General features: G+C 39.0%; 1 protein-coding gene across 10 annotated transcripts in view; it reads right to left on the bottom strand.

Annotated features, from left to right (window-relative positions):
* The window catches only part of DNAH3 (dynein axonemal heavy chain 3), a 167,119-nt gene that overhangs the window by 114,002 nt on the left and 29,906 nt on the right, over positions 1 to 23,211 (bottom strand). For 9 of the 10 annotated variants that reach the window (XR_006889553.1, XM_046668395.1, XM_046668396.1 and 6 more), the window contains 4 exons: positions 18,614 to 18,798; positions 17,366 to 17,489; positions 9,114 to 9,267; positions 8,174 to 8,318 (listed from right to left, as the gene is read on the bottom strand). Coding sequence is in view for 9 of the 10 variants with exons in the window: in XM_046668395.1 (XP_046524351.1) it covers positions 8,174 to 8,318; positions 9,114 to 9,267; positions 17,366 to 17,489; positions 18,614 to 18,798 (608 nt within the window). In the remaining variant the exon portion in view is untranslated. Of the gene's footprint in view, positions 1 to 8,173; positions 8,319 to 9,113; positions 9,268 to 17,365; positions 17,521 to 18,613; positions 18,799 to 23,211 lie in introns of those variants that run through there. The other variant, XM_046668404.1, reaches the window with a different exon arrangement.

Genomic DNA, 23,211 nt, shown 5'->3' with positions numbered 1-23,211 from the left:
ACTGCCACAGCATGGCTGATGAGTGGTGTAGGTCTGCGCCTGGGATCTGAACCCACGAACCTGGGCTGCTGAAGCAGAGCACACGAACTTAACCTATACCATGGTGCTGGCCCCACTTTATCCTTCTGTAGACATTAAATATGTACAGGTTTTTACCTGTCAATCATACTACAATCAAGTGGTTTTAAAAAACAGACCAAAACAAAAAAACAAACGATTATACTTAATGGTAAAAGACGGAATACTTTTTCCCTAAGATCAGAAACAAGGCAAAGATTTTTCAGTCTTATAGCTCAATTAAAAAAAGGTAGCTGGAAAAATCCCCAAATACTTGGAAATTAAACCACATACTTCTAAATAACACATGGGTCAAAGAAGAAATCTCAAGAGAAATTAAAAAATGAAAATGAAAATATAACATCAAATGTTGTGGGATATAGCAAAAGAAATGTTTAGAGGAAGATTTAGAGTACTGAATATATGTATTAGAAAAGCATGAAGACCTAAAATCAATAATCTACGCTTCCACTTTAGGAAACTAATAAAAGAAGAGCAAATTAACTCCAAAGTAAGCAGAAAAAATAAATGATAAAACCAAAAGCTGGTTCTTTGAAAAGATCAATAAAATGGATAAACTGTTAGCCAGGCTAACCAAGAAAATAGAAAATACACAAATTACTGATACCAGAAATGAAAGAGGGGACACTACTGCACACCTGATGAATAGTAAAAGGATACTGAAGGAATACTATGAAAAATTATATGACTACAAATTTGATAACCTAGATGAAACGGACCAATTCCTTGAAAGATACAATCTGTCAAAACTCACACAAGAAGAAACAGACAATATGAATAGGCCTATCTCTATTTAAGAAATTGAATCAATAATTAATAACTTTCCAAAATAGAAGCGCAAAGGCCCAGATGTGTTCAATGGTGAATTCTACCAAACATTTAAGGAAGAATGATACCAATTTTCTACAATTTCTTCCAGGAGACAGAAGTAGAGGGAATACCTCCTAACTCCTATGAGGCTAGCACTACTCATACCAAAACCAGACAAAGACATCACAAGCAAAGAAAATTAAAGACCAATATCTCTTATGAACATAAATGCAAAAATACTCAACAAAATATTAGCAAATTGAATCCAATAATACATAAAAAGAATTATACACCACAATCAATTGGGATTTATACCAGGTATGTAAAGCTGTTTCAACATTTGAAAATCAATTAATGTAATCCATCATATCAACAAGCTAATAAGGAAAAATCATGAACATGATATAATCTACACAGAAATTGAAATATAATGATGTACACCTGAAATTTATATAATGTTATAAACCAATGTTACCACAATAAAACATAAATAAAAAAAGAAAAATCACATGATCATATCAATAGATTCAGAAAAAGCATTTAAAAATCCAACATCCATTTATGATTAAAAAAACTCTTCAGCAAAGGAGGAATAGAGAAGAACTTCCTCAATTTGATAAAGAACATCTACAAAAACATACAGCTAACATCATACTTAATGACAAGAAACTAGAATCTTTCTTGCTAAGATCAGGAACAAAGTAAGAATGCCCCCTCTTGCCACTCCTTTTTGACATCGTTCTGTGGAAGTCCTAGCTAACGCAATATGACAAGAATAGGAAATAAAGAGTATACACAGATTGGGAAAGAAGACATAAAACTTTGCAGATGAAATGATCATCTATGTAGAAAATATGAAAGAATAAACAAAAAACTCCTGGAATGAATTCATAATTATAGCAAGGTTGCAGGATACAGGGTTAATATACAGAAGTCAATTGTTTTCCTGTATACCATTAACGAACAAGTGGAATTTGAAATTAAAAACACATTTATATACATTAGCACCCCCAAAATTGAAATACTTAGGTATAAATCTAACAAAATAAGTACAACACATATATAAGAAAAAGTTTTACAAAACTCTGATGAAAGAAATCAAAGAAGAAAAAAATAAATGAACAGATACTCCTAGTTTATGGATAGGAAGATTCAGTATTGTCAAGACGTGAGTTCTTCCCAATTTGATCTATAGATTCAGCACAATTCCAATCAAAAACCCAGCAAGTTTTTTTTTTTTTGGATATTGACAAACCAATTCTAAAGTTTATATGGAAACATGAAAGACTCAGAATAGCCCATATAATATTGAAGGAGAAAAATAAAGTTGAGAGACTAACGTGATCCAACTTCAAGACTTACCACAAAAGCTACAATAATCAAGTATGCTACTGGTGAAAGAATAGACAAACAGGTCAATGGAACACAACAGAGAGCCCAGAAACAGACTCAAATATAGTCAACTGACGTTTCACAAAGGAGCAAGGTAACACAATGAAGAAATTGTAATTTTTCAACAGGTGGTTTTAGAACTGGATATCCAACGCAAAAAAAACAAAACAAAGAAGAATCTAGATGCAGACTTTACACTCGTCACAAAAATTAACTCAAAATGGATCATAGACTTAAAAGTAAAATGCAAAACTACAGAACCTCTAGGAGATAACATAAGAGAAAAATCTAGATGATCTTGGGTTTGGTGATAACATTTTAGATACAACGCTAAAGGCACGATCTATGAAAGAAATGACAAGCTAGACTTCATCAAAATTAAAAACTTCTGTTCTGTGAAAGACTCTGTGAAAAGAATGAGAAAACAAGCCAAAGACTAGGAGAAAAATTGCAAAAGACATATCTGATAAAGGACTGTTGTCCAAAATATACAAAGAACTCTTAAAACTCAATAATAAGAAAACAAACAACCCAACTAAAAACTGAGCAAAAGGCTTGAACAGAAACCTTATCAAAGAAGCTATACAGGTGGCAAATAAGCATAGGAAAAGACGTCTGACATCATATGTTATTAGGGAACTACAAATTAAAACAATGGGATACCACTACACAACTACTAGAATGGCCAAAACCCAAAATGCTGACAACAGCAAACGCGGATGAGGATGTGGAGCAAAGGGAACTCTCACTCACTGCTGAGGGGAATGCAAAGTTGTGCAGCCACTTTGGAAGACAGTTGGCAGTTTCTTACAAAACTAAACACACTCTTACCACATAATCCAGCAACTGTACTCTTTGGTATTTACCCAAGTGAACTGAAAACTATGTCTACACAAAATCAGCACACAAATGTTTATAGCAGCTTTACTCATATTTGCCAAAAACTGAAAGCAAAGAAGATGTCCTTTAGTAGGTGAATGAAAAAAGACACTGAATACACTGTAGTACATTCAGATAATGAAATATTATTCAGCAGTAAAAAGAAACGAGCTATCAGGCCATGCAAAGACACAGAGGAATCTTAAATTTATATTACTAAGTGAAAGAAGCCAGTCTGAAGAGGCTATATACTGTACAAATCCAACTATAAGACATTCTAGAAAAGGCAAAATTATGGAGACAGAACGTAAAAAAATTATGGTTGTTAGGGGTTAGAGGGGAAGGGATGAATGGGTAGAATTTTAAGGGTAGTGAAATTATTCTGTGTGATACTATAATGACGGATACTTGTCATTAGACATTTGCCAAAACTCAGCATGTACAACACTAATAGTAAACCCTAATGTAAACTGTGGATTTTGGGTGATAATGATATGTCAATGTAGGTTCATCAATTGTAATAAATATACCACTTGGGTCTTGAATATTGATAGTAGAGAAGGCTGGGGAGGGGAGCAGTGGATATATGGGAACTCTCTGTACTTTCTGCTCAGCTTTGCTGTGAACCTAAAACTGCTTTTTTTTAAAAAAAAAAGTCTATTAAAAAAAAGGGAATAGAAGAAAGCTCTCATCAGGGTAGACTGGTTCTTAAAAAAAGAAGAATGGGACCACACTTTCCCCCCTCCCCACTGCTCCAAACACAGAGAAGTAATAAATAAAATATATAAAGAAGATACTTAAAAGATGGGCTCTAACATAAGATAATGATCTTCTTGGATCCAATTGATTCCAGCTCTTGGGGATTCATGGGGACTAGAGGTGTTCCACACACATGGTGGGTGCCTTGAGCCAGGCTCACTGCTGGAAATCAGAGCTGGACCAGTGTCTCCATGCACTCCACTGATGAGAGAACTGCTATAGCTGCTGCCTGAGACTAAGCCATATGTGAAGCTGAAAACCTAGTGAGACAGGAGGAAACCCTCACAGTCCTGAGATCAAGCTGATCTGAGCAAGGTCCTAAGCAAGGCTGCCCAAAGATGCAGAGCTGGACCAAAAAAACCCCACCAAAACCCCACACCAATTGTTTTTCTAAATACTAGCAATGATCAATTAAGAATTGAAATTTTAAAACATACCATAGCACTAAAAAAAGAAATACTTATGTATAAACTTAACAAAACACACACAGAATCTGTATGCTGAAACCTACAAAACACTGATAAAAAGAAATCAAGGAAGACCTAAACAACTGGAGACACAGTGCCCATGGAATGGAAGACTCAGTATGGTAAAGATGTCAATTCTTTCCAAATTGATCTACAGACTTAACACATTTCCGATTAAAATTGTAGCAGGTTTCTTACATATATCACTAAGCTGATTCTCAAATTTACATAAAAGATATAAAGACAAAGGTGCTGTAAGAATCAAAATAAAACTTGAAAAAGAAGATTGAAGTTGGAGGAATTATACTATCTGATCTTAAGTCTCCCTATAAAGCTACAGTTTTCAAGACAGTTTGGTTTTGGTGAAGGGCTATACACATAAATCAATGGAATTTAATAAAGAGTCAAGAAATTGATCCACACAAATATGGCCAATTGATTTTTCAAAAAGGTACAAAGGCAAGTCAATGGAGAAAAAAAGCGACCTTGCAACAACTGTTCCAATTGCTGGAACAAGTGGATATCCATATGCAAAGGAATGAACTTCAACTTAAGTCTCAAACCTTATGTAAAAATTAATTCAAATTCGGACCATAGATATAAATGCAAAACCTAAAACTACAAAACTTCTAGAAGAAAATATAGAATATCTTCATGACAGGTTTAGGCTAAGGAGTCTTAGACATGACACCAAAAGCACAATCCGTACAAGAAAAATTGATAAATTGGACTTCATCAAAATTAAATTTTTTTTCTCTGTGAAAGATATCATTCACAGAATAAAAAGACAAGCTGCAGAATGGGAGAAAATATTGGCAAATCACATATCTGACAAAGGACTTGCATCCAAAGTACATAAAGACCTCTTGAAACTCAATAGTAAGAAAACAAACCACCCAGTTAAACACACGGTAAAGGTGTTGAACTAACACTTCACCCAAGAGGACATACAAATGGCAAATAAGCACATAAAAAGATGTTCAACATCAGTAGGCATTAGGGGAATGCAAATTAAAACCACGAGGAGGGGGCCAACCCATTGGCTCAGCAGTTACATTCACACGTTCTGCTTTGGTGGCCTGGGGTTCACCGGTTCGGATCGCGGGTGCGGACATGGCACCGCTTGGCACGCCATGCTGTGGCAGGCATCCCACATATAAAGTAGAGGAAGATGGGCATGGATGTTAGCTCAGGGCCACTCTTCCTCAGCAAAAAGAGGAGGATTGGCAGCAGATGTTAGCTCAGTGCTAATCTTCCTCAAAAACAACAACAACAACAAAAACCATGAGGAGACACCACAATCACTTATGAGAATGGTTAAAATAAAAAACTATTGACAATACCAAGTCCTGATGAGAATGTGGAACTAGAACTATCATACATTGCTGGTGGATGCAAAATGTCCAGTCACTGTGGAAAACATGAGTTGGGCATTTTCTTATAAAGTTAGACATACACCTTAAATATAGCCCAGCAATATGCTCCTGGGCATTAACCTAGAGGAATGAAAACTTATGTTTATACCAAAACTTGTACCTGAATCTTTATAGCAGCTCTATCCATAATAGTCTGAAATTGGAAACAGCCCAAATATTCATCAACGGATGAATGATTAAACAAACTAGTATATCCATACAATGGAACTACTTTGTAATAAGTGGGAAGGACATATGGATACATCCAGCAACTTGGATGAATCTCAAAGGCAATAGGTTGAGTGAAAGAAGTAGTCTCAAAAGGTTACACACTGTATCATCCCATGTATCTGACAATCTCAAAAAGACAAAACTATAGTAACAATGAAGAGATCAACAGTTGCCAGGTCTTATGGCTGTGGGGAGAGTGTGACTACAAACGGGTGTTACAAGGAAGTTTATTGAGGTGACGAAACTCTTCTGTTTTTTGAATTGTAGTGAATCTATATATGTGTTAGAATTCATAGAACTGTATGCTAAATATGTCAATTTTACTGCATATGCATTTAAAAAATAAAATGTAAAAAATTTTAAAACACAGTATCTCTAATAAAAAGGCTTGGTAAATTATAAATACTTCCTTTACACCATAAAAATTTTGTATCTCAAACCAACAAAAAGCATCATGTTTAAAGATGACACTTTGGAGGAATTCTCATTAAAATCAGGAATAAGACAAACGTGCCCATTATTACCACTGTTTATTTTGGAAGTGCTAGTCAACACAGCAAAGTGAATAAAAAAGGGATATGAAATGATAAATAAATAAGGTAAAATATTCTAATTGTATATATATGATTGAGAACTTGGAAAAATTAAGAGTATCAATGAAAATATTACTCAAAACTGAAAATCATTTAAATAAGGGAGTTTAGTAGCATTCCAATAGAAAAGAAATGAGAAAGCACAAGAATAGGCTTTTATAAAACAAGGAATGCAACTACCCAATAAACATTCAACTTCAATTAAAGAAATGAATACTTTCTAAAAGTGAAAAAGAAAATACCGTTTTAAACATCGAATTAGCAGAAAGGTTTTCAAAGTTATTACTTCCTGGGTTTGTGGAGGGCATGAAGAATGGGCACTCATAAATACTGCTATAAGAATAATAAATTAAAACATAACTTTTCTGGAAGACACTAACAATACCAAAAGCAGTTTTTAAAATCCTAATAATCTTCCTTAGATACCCTTTGATCTAGCCACTTCATTTTTAGGAATTTATCCTAAGAAAATGATCATGATTGTATCCCAGAAAACTCGCAACAAAGATGTTCATCACCATCGCGTTTATAATCCTGAAGCACCGGAAACAAGCTAAAGGCTCAACCCTACGGGGCTCCAATTTTGTCTTCTGCTCTTACACACTCTCCCCAGGTGATGTTATTCTTGGCTTTTTTGGGGGGAAGATTAGCCCTGAGCCCCTTTTTGTTGAGGAAGATTGGCCCTGAGCTAACATCTGTACCCATCCTCCTCTACTTCATATGTGGACGCCTGCCACAGCACAGCCTGACAAGTGGTGCATAGGTCCGCACCTGGGATCTGAACTGGCGAATTCCAGGCCACCGAAACGGAACGTGCAAATTTAACTGCTGCACCACCGGGCTGGCCCCCATTTGTGGCTTTTAACTGTAATCTACACATCAGTTATTCCCCAACATAAATCCCACCCCTCAAACCTAGCACTTAACTCCAGATTGACACACACACAACTGTTAATTAATATTCCCATTTGGATGTCTGCAGACCCCTCAAACTCAGTGTATTCATGTTGATGGTTTTTTTCCCCAACACATTTGTCACTTCTCTTGTTCAGTGATGGCAAAATCCACCGAACTGCCTGAGCCAACAATCTGCAAGTCACCCCAGGTTCTTCCCTCTCCCTCCCTGCCCCCTGCCCCATACCAGATCAATCATTAAGTCCTGTTGACTCTACCTCCTCAATCTCTCTCTAGCCTCCAGTATCTAGAGAGGAGTAGTTTACAGATATCTATGGCACCCTGACCTTTTTTGAAGCAGCGCAATAGTGGGACAGCCATCTTATTCTCCCACTGTCTGCCTCTCTCACCCAATCCATGGCTCTGGGTGGCTGCCACTTCTATTTTACCCTGGCAATAGGTCTGGCTCTGTGATCCCCACTTTCCATCCTTATCACGTCAGAAAACTTTGATTGTGGTTGCCTTAATCCAGAGTATCAGAATCTGATGAAAAGGTCAGTCAGAATCTGAAATCCAAAGCTGGTTTCAGAACCGGCTGGGGTGGATCTGCTACCTCATCCCCCTCCTGCTCCAGCAGAGTAAGACCACAGCATACCGTTCATCCACTCCTCCGACTTGATGCTGAACTCATAGGTCGTCACCCACAGCTGCTCATAAGGCACTTTGTTGGTCATCAGGGTTTGCAGAAGAGGGAAGGTACTCTTCTCCTTTTCCAACAGATCCTCCTCCTTATTGATCAACTGCAGGGCAAAAAGGGATGATGTTTATTGGGTGGGTGGCTCTCCTGAATCTAATAAGTCACCAAGACAAACTTCTCAGTGCTCTGAAAACCAAGTTGAGGAAGATGCTTGTTCATCTGGAGAGCAGGAGTGGCAAATAAAGCATGGACTCAAGCAAGAAGGTCCCTCTGCTACCTCTGAGGGCCATGGCAGCCGAGATCTAGCTGTGGGTGAAACCCTAGGATAATTTGCTACTTCTCCATCATCTTTGCTCCCACTGTACCATATCCATAGCCTCATTTTCACAATTTTCATATATACTTTAGCCGTTTACATGATGTTGCCTTCTTGTGCTGACTTGCCTCAAAGGTAAGAACTTGAATGGTTAAAGAACTTACCAGTTGACCTTCAGGGCAAGTTACTTAACTTCTCCAAGGCTTAGTTCTCTCATTTTAAATAGGGATAAATGGGGATAATAACAGTACCTACCCCAAAGATTTCTTATGGGCATTAAGTGATATATCACATATGAAACCCTTTGCACGTTGTTGAGCACATAATAAATGCTCAATACATGTGAGCAATTCTTATTCTATTATAATTTCTTCTTTGTGTGCTCAATGACTAACAGAAAAGCTGATATAATGCAGTGGTATGGAATAAGGTAGTAGAAAGTACCAGTGAAAGAACTGGTCAATCAATCAATCAATATTGTCCCCCTGACTGGGGATGTCAGGAAAATACAAAACCAAGGACCAGAACCAACACAGCAATATAGAGTCATCCGTCCCCATCCCAAGACCCCAGACCCCAAACCTCAAATTCCACTAGTGCTTGATCTAGGTTCTTTGAAAGCTCGTTAAGCTTTTCAACATTGTTCTTCATTTCTTCTGGAGTCATCACTTCACGTTTCCTAAAACCTTCCAGTTCCTTGTTGTAGCCCTCAAGTTTCGACTCAAATTCTGAGCACCTGAAAATAACGAAAGCCCAGTCACATTTGGACTTTCCAGTTTGTGATGTTCAAAGTATCAGCATTGCTCACCCATATTTGGGCGTGGGAAGAATCTGATCTTCTGATACAAAATATCTATATATCTATATATAGGTATTTCTTATAATACCACCTCCCAGAGACAGCTGCTGTGAACCTATTGGTGGTTAAACATTTCCAGATGTTTTCCTGTACAGCCAAATATATGTGTGTGTATATATAACATATATTATATATACATATATAAAACGTATGTATACACATGAATGAATGTATCCATTTGTCCACTCATCCATGATTCATTCATCATAGATATTTATTATTGAGTGCCTAATACATTCCAAGAACTGCTCTAGGCATCAGGCACATATTCATGAAGTACACTACTAAGCTCCCTAACCTCATGGAGCTTGTATTTTAGTTTGGTGGAGACCTAGACCATAAACATACATGGATAGATAGATAGATAGATAAATCCACACATAGATAAACATGAAATGAGATATTTCTAAAAGTGATAAATGCTCTGAAGAAAATAAAACAGGTCAGAGCGCCTAGTGGATGGAAGAGGAGGGCTACTTTAGCTAGAGTCATCAGAGAAGACCTTTCCAGAGAGTTATCTACTTCATCCACATTATCAACAAAGCAGGTCTCAAATACACTTCTCCCTTTTCCTAATGAGACAGACTAACACAGTGTTAAGTGGGTAGGCTCTGGAGCTGGGCAGGCTAGGTTCAAATCCCCACCTTACCACTTAGTAGCTATGTGACCTTGGTCAAGTCACTTAACCTCTGTATGCCTCAGGTATATAAAATGGAGATGCGAAAAAGTACGTACTTTAGTATTTAATAAGCTAACATATACTACAAAATGCTCAAAATTGAGCCTGGCACATAATCATCACTATTATAAGTGTATGCTCTCATTCATTAGAATGTAAAGTCTATCCATGCAGTTTTTATCTCAATTCCTTTTTGTATCTCCAGCACTTAGAAGTGTCTGTCATATAATAACAAATATGCACTGAATGTATAAGGGGATTTGCTATTGAGAACAGCTATAGTGACATACTATAAATTGGTTATTATTTTAAGATTACCTAATTCTGTTATGGCAGTTTTAATGTTTTTTCTTAAAAGTAACTGAAGAGAGTTAATTTTCAGTGGTTTGATCAGGTTTTCTTTCTTTTTATCTTTTTTTTTCTGCTTTATCTCCCCAAACCCCCCCGTACACAGTTGTATATCTTAGTTGCATGTCCTTCTAGTTGTGGGATGTGGGACGCCGCCTCAACGTGGCCTGATGAGTGGTGCCATGTCTGCGCCCAGGATCCAAACCCTGGGCCGCCACAGCGGAACGTGCGAACCTAACCACTCAGCCATGGAGCCGGCCCCCAGGTTTTATTTCTAACCACACTGTGTGGTAAGCAGCCTCTGATAAAATCCCCAAAAATCCCCACCTCCTGGTATTTATATCTTCGTGCAATTGTCTCCTCCTGAGTTTGGACTAGACCTAGTAACTCACTTCTTGTTTTTTTTTTTTTTATTGAGTTATTGATAGGTTACAATCTTGTGAAATTTCAATTGTACATTAATGTTTGTCAGTCATGTTGTCGGTGCACCACTTCACCCTTTGTGCCCACCCCCCACCCCACCTTTCCCCTGGTATCCACTAAACTGTTCTTGGTCCATAGTATTAAATTTCTCATATGAGTGGAATCATACACAGATTATCTTTCTCTCGCTGGCTTATTTCACTTAACATAATTCTCTCAAGGTCCATCCATGTTATTGCAAGTGGAATGATTTTGTTCTGCTTTGCAGCTGAGTAGTATTCCATTGTATATATGTACCACATCTTCTTTATCCATTCGTCTGTTGCTGGACACTTAGGTTGCTTCCACGTCTTGGCTATTGTAAACAGTGCTGCAATAAACATTGGGGTGCACAGGACTTTTGGGATTGCTGACTCAAGCTCTTTGGATAAATACCCAGTAGTGGGATGGTTGGATCGTATGGTAGTTTTATTTTTTTGAGGAATCTCCCTACTGTTTTCCATAGTGGCTGCACCAGTTTGCATTCCCACCAGCAGTGTATAAGGGTTCCTTTTTCTCCGCAACCTCTCCAACATTTGTTGCTATTAGTTTTAGATATTTTTGTCATTCTAACGGGTGTAAGGTGATATCTTAGTGTAGTTTTGATTTGCATTTCCCTGATGATCAGCGATGATGAGCATCTTTTCATGTGCCTATTGGCCATCAGTATATCTTCTTTGCAGAAATGTCTGTTCATGTCTCCAGCCCATTTTTTGATTGGGTTGTTTGATGTTTTGTTGTTGAGTTGTGAGAGTTCTTTACATATGATGGATATTAAGCCTTTGTCAGATATATGACTTGCAAATATTTTTTCCCAGTTAGTGGGTTGTTTTTTTGTTTCAATCCTGTTTTCATTTGCCCTGAAGAAGCTCTTTAATCGATGAAGTCCCATTTGTTTATTCTTTCTATTGTTTCCCTTCTCTGAGAAGGCATGGTGTCCGAAAAGGTCCTTTCAATACTGATGTCCAAGAGTGTACTGCCTACGTTTTCTTCCAGAAGCCTTCTGGTTTCAGGTCTCACCTTTAGGTCTTTGATCCATTTTGAGTTTATTTTGGTGAATGGTGAAAAAGAATGATCAATTTTCATTCTTTTACATGTGGCTTTCCAGTTTTCCCAGCACATTTGTTGAAAAGACTTTCTTTTCTCCATTGTATGCTTTCAGCTCCTTTGTCAAAGATAAGCTGTCCATAGATGTGTGGTTTTATTTCTGGGTTTTCAATTCTGTTCCATTGATCTGTGCACCTGTTTTTGTACCAGTACCATGCTGTTTTGATTAGTGTAGCTTTGTAGTATGTTTTGAAGTCAGGGATTGTGATGCCTCCCGTTTTGTTCTTTTTTCTCAGGATTGCTTTAGAAATTCGGGGTCTTTTGTTGCCCCATATGAATTTTAGGATTCTTTGTTCTAATTCTTTAAAGAATGTCATTGGGATTCTGATTGGGATGGCATTGAATCTGTAGATTGCTTTAGGTAGAACGGACATTTTAACTATGTTTATTCTTCCAATCCATATACATGGAATGTCTTTCCATCTCCTTATGTCGTCATCCAATTCTTTCAGAAAGGCCTTGTAATTTTCATTCTATAGGTCCTTCACTTCCTTAGTTAAATTTACCCCAAGGTATTTTATTCTTTTTGTTGCGATTGTGAATGGTATTGTATTCTTGAGTTCTTTTTCTGTTGGTTCATTACTGGAGACCTAGTAACTCACTTCTAACAAAGAAGATGGCAAAAGTGATGGGACGTTACTTCCAGGATTAGGTTACAGAAAGACTTCTCTCTCTCTCTGTCTTTCTCTCAAGGAAGCCAGCTGCCATGTTGTGAGCTACTCTACGGAGAGGCCCACTTAGCAAGAAACAGAGAGCAGTTTCTGGCCAACATCCTATGAGGAAATGAATCCTACTACCAATCACATGAGTGAACCTGGAAGTGGATCCTCACCCAGTCGAGCTCTCAGACGAGAATGCAGCCTTGGCTGCCATTCTGACTGTAACTTCATGAGAGACCTTGAACCAGAAATATACTGCTAAGTTGCATCCAGATTTCTGACCCACAGAGACTGTGAAGTAATAAATGTTTGTTGTTTTAAGTTGCTATGTTTTGGGATGATTTATTATCCAGCAATAGATAACTAATACACACTATTATAATAGAATGTGGCCAATATAGTTACTGCTTCTTTGAATTTTTTTTGGAGTCCTAAAATATGGTAAATTTTTGGAAATGTTCTATGGACATTTATGAAGAATATTTACATCCAACAAATTAAGGTTATTAATTATTTACTTCTATAGTCTCCTTATTCAAGTTTCACATTATTTATTTATTTATTTGATGTATAAGGGTAAATGACTGCTTTAACTTTATTTTACTCACCTAAGTAGCCATCTTTGAACCACTAAATGTTTTTGTCTTGGGTTTGATCTATACATCTATATATCTAATATGGCTGACTCAGCTTTCTTTTTCTTTGTACTCGCATGCTATACTCATACCCATAGACAAACTTAAGTTTGTCTTTCTCTGCTACCTATTAGCATAAGAGACCAGGAACAAAGATTAGATCAGTAGCAAGATTAAATCAGTTATTGCAAATTTACAGGAACTACAGAGAACAGAGGAACATGTTAAATGACACAACAGATGTGCAATCAGGAACATCTAGATTTGGGGACAAATGATTCAGTTTCTTTAATAAATAAATTGCAAGGAAAAAACAAAGGAGATAGAGGGGGGACCTACAGATGAAATTTAAGAGACATGTCAACTAATTGCAGTGTTGCAGACATTATTTGGATTCTGATTCAAGTAAGCACATCATAAAAAGAAAAAAATTAATTAGATCATTTTGCCCCCCCAGCAGTTAAAAGCCTTCAGTGACTTCCTATTGTACCTAAAAAGGAATGGAAACTAATTACCATGACCTCAAGAACCTGCTCCTCTAACTTTCCAACCTCATTTTATAGGCACTCTCTTCCTTTGGCCAAGGTCTTCCCACCTTGAAGCCAATGCCCACACTGTACTTTATGCTTGGACTGAGCCCCCTGCTACTCTCTTCCCCAACATCTTCACTTAATGTGCTTCTTCTCATCCTTTAAGTTTCATCTTACATGAGTCCTTTCCTAACTCACCTCCTAAATGTGATAACTGTGCTGTGTTTCTCTGTTTATTTCCTTCATAAAGCTTCTGTGTTGATCTACTCTGTCTTCCATCTCCCATGTCCCTTTTGTTCTCTGTATCCTTAGAGAAGAGGAACAGAGACAGGAGCATGAGAGGGAAGAAGAGAAGGTGGCCATTGTCACTCTCTTCTTCCCCTAATTGTTTTTCACCAAGGTCTTAAGGATTCAGAGAGAGAGTAGATAAGTGCTATGAGAGACAGCCTGCCTCTTCTCAGATTTTTGTTTGTTTTTGTTTTGTAATAAGCTGTGACTTTAGACTCCGGTAGGTATTAATTTTAGAGATTATATTTACTGTGAAAAAGTTTCATTCGTTCATTCATCAAAACAGTGAGCACCTATGATACATAAGGCACTGTGCTCTATCCCAGTCCTGGAACACAATCTGGGTACTCTCCCTAGGACATTTTCCTTTCTTTCTCCAAGATGTCAAAGGGTTTTCTATTGTACTCTCAAGGTAAAGACAAGCTCACATTCCTGAGACGTCCATTATGTATATTCCCAGTTGCTTCTAGGACCATGGAACCTACCATTGAGTGGGACAACATGGGGGAAAAGCTGATTCTCTTCTTGTCCACACAATTAGGTGCTGCTGGGTACCTTTTCACATCATTAAAATTCGTTTTGAGGCTCAAAATACAGTACCCACATACAAAGATAAATCTCTAATAAAAGCAGTTTTGAATCCTTCCCAGAGGGCAGTGGTATATAAACTCAGTGATTACCTTAAAATAGTACTGTTCTTGTTGTTTTCAACTTCTTATAATTGCTTAGCACATTGTAAGTTTCCAAAATACTTTCATGTCCATAATATATATACACATACTTATGTATATGTATGTATATATATACTATTCCATATAATGCAATCATTAGTAAATAGTAGGCACTTGACAAGTTAGGTTGAGTAAATGAGTTGTATTCTTGGAACCACGTGGAGTCTACGGGAGGATAATGTAGGAACTTAAAAGATGGTGGGTTAGTCAGAATTCTTGCAGGAAACAGAATTCACTACGATACTCAAAGAAAAAAGGCTTTAATGAAGGGACTACCTAGAGAGCTGAGATGTGGGTAGGATTAAAGGCACAGACAGGGGATAGGGAGGCACCCAGAGACTGGCCTCAGAGGGAAGCAGATATGACCCCTAGGGCTGAGGGGACAGTGAGAACTGGAACTCTGGAAGAGCAAGAATTATTGTCCTAGAGGAACTCAGGTAGAGACCAGAGCCCCAGGGCCAAGCAGGGAGGGAGGGGAGAAAAAAGGCCTCCAATCACTCTCCAACCTCCTGAGGGTTCTCCATTGGCAGGGCCCTGTCTGGATCCAACAGCAAGAGAGCCAGAGACTATAGACTGAGCACTGAGCGGGCAGAGGAGGGTGGAGAAGGAACTGAGGGGTTGGGTGGGGTCAGCAAATGGAGAATAATTAGCACGGACGCCAAAGATTAACACAGGCTTGGAAAATAAGGTCAAGTTTCTTGGAGAGGGGATGGGATTGTTTTCACAGCAGATGAATGAACAAATGAAGGTACTCAGCCCTTCTCACAGGTTGTTCTCGGGATTAACGCAAAAACGATGGACAGGAAGTTTCAGGGTTCACCAAAGAGAAGGCTGAGCCCAGGGCTGTGGGTTTCTCCCAGAGCTGCTCCTCTGCTGAACTCTGCTGTTGAGAGCCTGGGAACCAGTTGATGGGATCAAGCTGAGAGTCGCCCTCCAAAAGGATAATCCTGGCACTCTTCTCTCATCATTAATGATAATTGTTTCCATTTCTCCCAGAGCCACCCCTCACTCTTCTTAACTTCAACAGCACTTACTGTCTCTAAATAGTCTCACAGTAATGTTCTAAAAGTATGCTTGCAAGGCAGTTGTTTGGAAATTAAGAAACATTTTTCTCCCCAAAGAAGTCATTGTTCAAAGGGCAAAGGAAGCTGACAGTGTTTGAGTGCCCACCATGTGCTGGAGACCACCTGGGGGCAATCTCAGATCATCTCATTTCATCCTTCAACACAATGATACCTCTCATGAAATGAGATGATCTGAGATTGGCTCTATTATCCCATTTCCAGATGAGGACTCTGAGGCTCAAAAAGATGAAGAAACTTGCTCCTGTTCATCTAACTTACAAATAATGGTTCGGCTTCCTGGTTTGGCATCAAAAACCAGTTCCATGGGGGAGTCCATATGTAAAGGGAGAGGGTATATATGGGAATTCTGTACTTTCTCAATTTTATTGTGAACCTAAAACTGTTCTAAAAAATACAGTCTATTAATTAAAAAAAAGTCAGTTCCACCCATGGGGCTAAGTTCTGGGTTCTAGGAACAGTATCCACTTAGGTAGAGGGAAGAGAAGGCTGTAGGAAGGAAAAAATGCAGGCGTGCGTGCACACACACACACACACACACACACCCCTTTCGCTGCTGCTGTGTTTTACTTGGCAACAGACCTAGGTCATATGTTGACGGTAGCAACCAAGTAGGTTTATCCTTCAGCCCAAACTCCCACTCTGTGTAGAAATCTGCTTTTATCTACCCTTTTCCTTTCTCATGAATATTTGAAGGGATTATAGGGCCTAAAGTTGGGTAGTGGAAGTGTCGCGTATGATGGGGATGGTAATTGGCACAAATCTGCATTTCCTAAACAAAGTGTTACAAGCTGGGATGCGTGTGTGTGGTGTGTGTTAGTTGGAGTGTGTGTATTTGGGGTGTGTGTGTCTTTACCATGTACATGGTACTTGGCCCACTTCACTTGACAATGTCGGACTTATCAGTACATCTGTATTTTCTCTGTCAGTGGATTAAAATCTTTATTTAGCAGCCAAACATACTTACATGTCTAGAATAGAGCATAGTACGTAGTAAAAAATCCATAATAAATATTGGATGAATAAATGATTACAGCCACATTAGCACTGAACAAGACCAGCTGTAAAATAAGTAATTTCTCCGCCTCCTACCATGCCTTTGTTATCCCTGTCTTGACATCTCACAGATCTGTGGTCTCCAATGTAAGGCTGACAATTTTGCTATTATTATTGCAAAGCTATTATTACTGCCACTATTTTTGTCTTTTTCTCTCTGTACCACCAAATTCCAATTGTTGAAGGCAGGGAGGGAAGGCATTGGCAGGCGTTACTACAGTGAAGCAGGCTGAAAAGAGAACATCTCTCCATGGGAAACAAAAGGAAATTCTCTCTCCACTAATTGTCTTCAGCCTTCACCCACGCATTGCTGTGGGGCTCTAGACAGAACTAGGAACCCGCAGCGCGTTAGGAAGCTGGTGTGTCACTTCTAAAACAACCTCAGACTCTCCCTGTACCTTTTAATGAGGTCCATCTCCGCCTGATCCCTCTTGTTAAGGAGCAGATTTCGGCTGTTTTCGAAGATATCTTCAATCTGGTCTGGCCAGAGGAAGAGAGTGCTGTTCAATTTGATATCCTCCTCTGCAAAACACATACAGTCTGCTCCAGGACACTGCTCAGCATAGGTCAGCATGTGGGGAATTAACACAGCAGAACGAGAGGTCAAGAGAAATAGGTGTGGGAGTGGCAATTAATGGATGGGAAACAAAGTTATGCTAAATGGTCAAGGTTACACCACTGGAAGCTGACAGAGCAGATTTCAAACCCAGGTCTAACCAACTCCAAAGCCTATGTTCTAATCACTATGCTTTACCGCCTTCTCAGGCTAGGTCTGAATAGGGGTAAAATCTGGTTTGAAGTTCTGGTTCTTACTCTTTAAACTATTTCACCTCATCTGAGTCTCAGTCTCCCGTTTAGTTAAATGTCAGTAAAAATATCAATGTCAGATGTCCTACCCATCTTATGGCTCTGGTCAGTTAAAAGGTCCTGGGTTCCCTCTGTACCCTTGGGAATTTAGGAGGCAGAGACCACAGTGAGAAAGTCCACTGTGTTCACATGGTAGAGGGCACAGCTCATGAATGTATGAGTGGATGGTTAGGGGACCACTTTTCACTCCTAGTCCCTCTCTCTCCCTCCCATCACCATTTCCCTCCAAATGAACATCAGGTAATCCACATGTATTTCCAGATGGAAAAAGGCTCTGAAACTTGGCTTGTGGAGAGCATATCAGCTTTTCCTTCAGCACCTGGTCCTTACCAAACTCTAACTTGGCCCAATATACCTTGAGGGGGCCCTGGCCATTTCTTTCCTTTTAAGATATGCAAGAGCATGAAGCAAAGTGCCCTGGCCTCCCCAAAGGTGGGACTGTATTAAGATTATAGATGAATGAAATCTATCCATTTATAAAAGGACTCTGCATTTGGAAGTGACTTTTCCAGGAACACCAGGCACAAGACGGCAAGACAGGCAGCTAAGAACCAGTTAAGTCCCCAGATATTTCTTCTTTTTGTCTAACAATAAGATTCTCTTTGACTTAAACTCCTGTGGATAAGAGCGTGGAATGAGTGCCTCTAACATATGGGGACACTTGAAAAGCGGCTCTTCTGATATTGATATTTACTAACTCTCCTTCTCCCAACTCCCTATCCCTGAAAATATAAATATACATATACATTTGCATGTGCATACATGGCAATAGACCTTACGGGGCAAGTCTGCATAGTCCATTAGGAACTCTAGACGTTCAACTGCATCTTTAAGTTGCCTCCTGAGTTTGAACACGGTGACATCACTGGATTTCTTTAAGAATTCAATGAGGAACACAAGCTCCTCAGTGTTGGCAGGAATCTCACTGACTTTCTCTGCGATGGTGTTGTACTGATTACAAATGCTACCGGGAAAGAAAGAGCCATCATATTGTTGTCATCATCTAGAATAACTTTCTTATAAGACCCATTATGTTAAACAGACATGATTCCTAAGTGGAGACTAGAAATAATGGTTTCCAACTTTTCTCTACCTGAAAATCTTGGATGGGTAATAGTCGCAGGCACAACACACTTCGGGAATAAGCACAGTAGTAATGGTAATAATATCTGACGTGTTAAGTCCTTTCCTATGTGCCATGCCCCATTTAATCACTGAACATATATTAGCTCATTTAATCTTTACAACAATTCTAAGAGGTAGAGACTACTATTATCAACATTTTATAATGGAAGAAAGTGAGACTGAATAATTTTATCCAAAGCAACATGGTGTGTAGGTGTCAGAGCCAGAAGGTGAACTTGGTTTAATTGATTCCAAAACTTGTACTCTTATCAAATAGTATAGGTAGATTCTAGATTTAGACCAAAACAACAAGAATACCATCATCAACAGCAACTCCTCAAATTTTCTATCGAAGTAGAGCACTAAATTAATTTGTAATCACTGCCCTTCACAGTTCACCAGAAAGTTTATCCTCATGTGCTGCTGGTAAATTCCTGGTGGCATAGGGCAATCTATATTTAACTACTGGGACCATTAGATATAACTGCCTATTTCTCCTCAAATACAAGACTGTGAAAATGGACATTATTATAGGGATAATATGATTATGCTCCACTTTACCCAAAAGCTAATGAGTGACAGTCTTCAGCATTTTAACTATAATTAGGAACAAATGATCTGCAATACACCTATGCCTAGCACAGAGTGGCCCTCGAGAATGTTAGCAATAGTAGCTACCATAGTTTTTGTTATTAATTGATCATCACACTGATATCATACATCATAGATAAAAACCACTCCTCTCAGTATTTTCAGTCAATATTCCTTCTTAACCTATGGAGACCCTTCCATAAGGAAGCTAAGTATATCAAACTGAAGAAAAAATGATAAAAACATCTTTGCAGATGATGCTGGGATTTGAGAAATGAATTTTTATACAATTCAGAAACTTCCTGTAGAGGAAAGACTACCTACTGCACTACATGGGTTCAGAGTATTCGCCATTTCTTGGACTCAGAGCTATGTTAACTGAAATGAGCAGCTTTATGAGGTAAAGATAAGTTTTAAAGAAAAGAGAGGCTTTATTAAAAGGTTTGCAAACCGAGCAAGTACGCTTCAACCTGCAAGTTGATAGGTGAGCCTCCCCTCGGTCTTAGGGTGGCTGGGTTTTAAAGGCAAACAGTGAAGAGAACAAGGTTAAGGCTGAGTCCAGTTCTAACTTGCCACCCTTCCCAGTTACAGCGTATCTTGTGCCTAGAGCTTTCTAAATGTCCTAATTGCAGGGAAAGACTACTGCATTGTCCTCCGGCCATCTGGTGACAGTCAAGGTTAAAACGTAATTTTTCATTTCTGCCCATAGTTCAGCCTTGAGGTGGTCATGGTAACCTTCACATAGACTCTGGCCTTGTTCTTCTCTCTTTCTTTTATCAGCTGATTATATTTCCTAGCCTCCTTTGTTTTTTTAGTTGGGTATTCTACTCGTCAGCTTGGGCTACCATAACAGAATATCACAAACTGGTGGCTTAAACAACAGAAATTTATTTTCTCATAGTTCTGGAGGCTGGAAGTCCAAGGTCAAGGTGCAAACTGATTTGGTTCCTGGTGAGGGCTCCGTTCCTGGCTTGCAGATGGCTGCCTTCTCACTGGGTCCTCACATGGTGGACAGGGAGAGAGCTCTGGTGTCTTCTCCTCTTCTTATAAAGGCACCAGCCCTATCGGATTAGGGCTCCATCCTTATGACCTCATTTAACCTTATCACCTCCTTATAGGGCCTGTCTCCAAATACAGTCATATTGGGGGTTAGTGCTTTGCTACAGACTGAATATCTGTGTACCCCTAAAATTCATATGTTGAAACCTAATCCCCAATGTGATGGTATTTGGAGGTGGAGCCTTTGGGAGGTAGTTAGGTCATGAGGGCAGAGCCCCCATGAATAGGATTAGTGCTCTTATAAAAAAGACCCCAGAGACCCCTCACCCATTCTTCCACGTGAGGATACAGTGAGAAGATGTCCATCTAAGAACCAGGAAGCAGACTTTCAATAGACACCAAATCTGTTGGAGCCTTGGACTTCCCAGCCTCCAGAACTGTGAAAAATAAATTTCTGTTGTTTACAAGCCACTCAGCCTATGGTAGTGTTATAGTGGCCTGAACAGACTAAGATAGGCTTCAACATATGAATTTGGGGGTGACACAATTCAGTCCACAGCAGGCATGGTCATGTTACTGAGTGCCAGTCAGTGGGAAGTGGGAAGCAGTGATGAGTATCACTTTCAGGTGCAGCCCATAAAACTGTCCTTGTATATTCCTCCATGCTCTTTCCTCCTCCCAACTGTCTAGGACGTCAACACTTAGAATGACCTTGAAAGCCACATGTTGAAGATGTAAAGTCACCATCTGCTTGAGTTTATGAATACATATAGCAGGTCTCCTCCACCCATCTGGACCTACCCTGAGCAAGAAAAACACTTCTTTGGTGTTCAATCATGATACCTTGGGTCTATTTGTTACAGCATCTAGCCTAGCCTAACTAATACAGACAGATCTTGTCAGTCTGACAGACTCCTATCTGATGAGAATCCATCTTTATTCCCTTTGTAGGAGAACACATAGAGTAAATATCATGGGGCTACTAGCTATCATCTTCTCGGGGGCCCAGAAGGATAGTGGCAGACCCACCTACTACCAAACCCTCTAAAAGGTCCTGAACATGGGTCGAGGATATCAGGAATCTGACCAACGTAACATCTTAGCAATGTCCAGGGATAAGCTGAGGACAGGAAACATTGCCTTCTACTTGGACTGATAATATCACTGAAAATCTAAAAGGCCAGGGGTCCCATAAGCACAGGGCTATTCTCTGTCTGGTGTAGGATATGGCACAAGGAAGACCAATAAATCTTGCATCAATCTGTGCGCTCTCTCTACCTCAGTGTCACTGTTTGGACAAGACTTCTCACTCTGAAGGAAACACGCAGCCAGACTAAAGGGAAAATTTCTTATACTTCTACTCAGGGCCTTGCCTTTCTGGTCAATATTTCAAGTTATTGTTCTAGCAACTTCAGACCAATGCACCTATAGTGGATATGAACATCATGCCCACTTTCCTACCAATGTACTCCAAAGCACTCCCCTTTTATGCTCAGAGTATCTCATTCTAGGGTACACCTAATCACTAGATACTGAAGGCATCCCACTCAGCAATGACAGGACAACCAAGTGGCAAGGATGGGGTTTGGGATCGGAGGACTCAAATTCAAACTCAACTAGTTAGTTTCTCTTTCTGAATCTCATTGTCTCCTCCATTCAGTAAGAAGTCTTATATCTGTCTTACCTATATCAGAGGGTTGTTGAGAAAGTCAAATGAGTCAGATTCACTATTTTTAAGGCAGAAAGAAACTTTTGAACTCAGCCACCAACCTGGGGTTTCTGCACCCTTAGAAATCCATGGGTTCATAATGGGACCCTTATTTTCACTTATATTAAAAAGGCCTAAGAAAATTATACATTTATTTTGAGGAAGATGGAGCACTGACCAAACAAGGCACCATGTTGCTTTGACTTGAAACAAATGGACTATTGCTTACCAAAAAAAAACCAATTTCATGTTCAAACTTTCCCAAGAAAGTGTCTTAGTAGTGCGGAGGCTGAAAACCTTTTACTCTCCTAGTCCTAAATCTTTATTCTCTAGGTAAAGAAACTGAAGATCCGAGAGGTGAAATCAGGGGACACAGCTAGTAAAGGGAAGGTCTTGCATTCAGCCAAGTCTTCTGGCTTTAAAACCAGAAATCCTAGCATTTTATCACTGAGTGAGAGAGCTGAGTGTAGTGGTAAAGAACATGGACTTTGGGGTCAAAATAAACTAGGCTAAGCCCTGGTGTGCCAGTTGCTAACCTCTCTGAGTCCCAGTTTCTTCATCAACATAATGGAGTGAATAATGAACAACTTCTTAGGGTTGTTGCAAAGACTTGATTGGTTCTATAATGTTCAGAATGCTTACACAGTGCCTGGACTATAATGTGTGCTGGAAAAATGGCAGCTATTATTATCCTTAATTTGCTAATGAGTTTCTAATATGTATTTTGTAAATCTTAAAGTGCTATAAAATGCTAAAATTATATATATCCTCATATATATGAATAAAGAAATATATAACATATTAATAACGGTCATCATTACTAATCATCTTAGTCTATAATTTAAAGCACTCTGAGGAAGAGAGCTAGAACAACATGGATTAGCCATTTTGTAATGTTCAAATACAGACACAGTAGCAGACAGTTGCCGTCCCAGCCTCTCAGAATCATTCCCT

Source organism: Equus quagga, chromosome 7, assembly GCF_021613505.1.
Source record: "Equus quagga isolate Etosha38 chromosome 7, UCLA_HA_Equagga_1.0, whole genome shotgun sequence".
In the NCBI taxonomy this organism is placed as follows: domain Eukaryota; kingdom Metazoa; phylum Chordata; class Mammalia; order Perissodactyla; family Equidae; genus Equus; species Equus quagga.
This window is presented reverse-complemented; position numbering and strand designations above follow the sequence as displayed.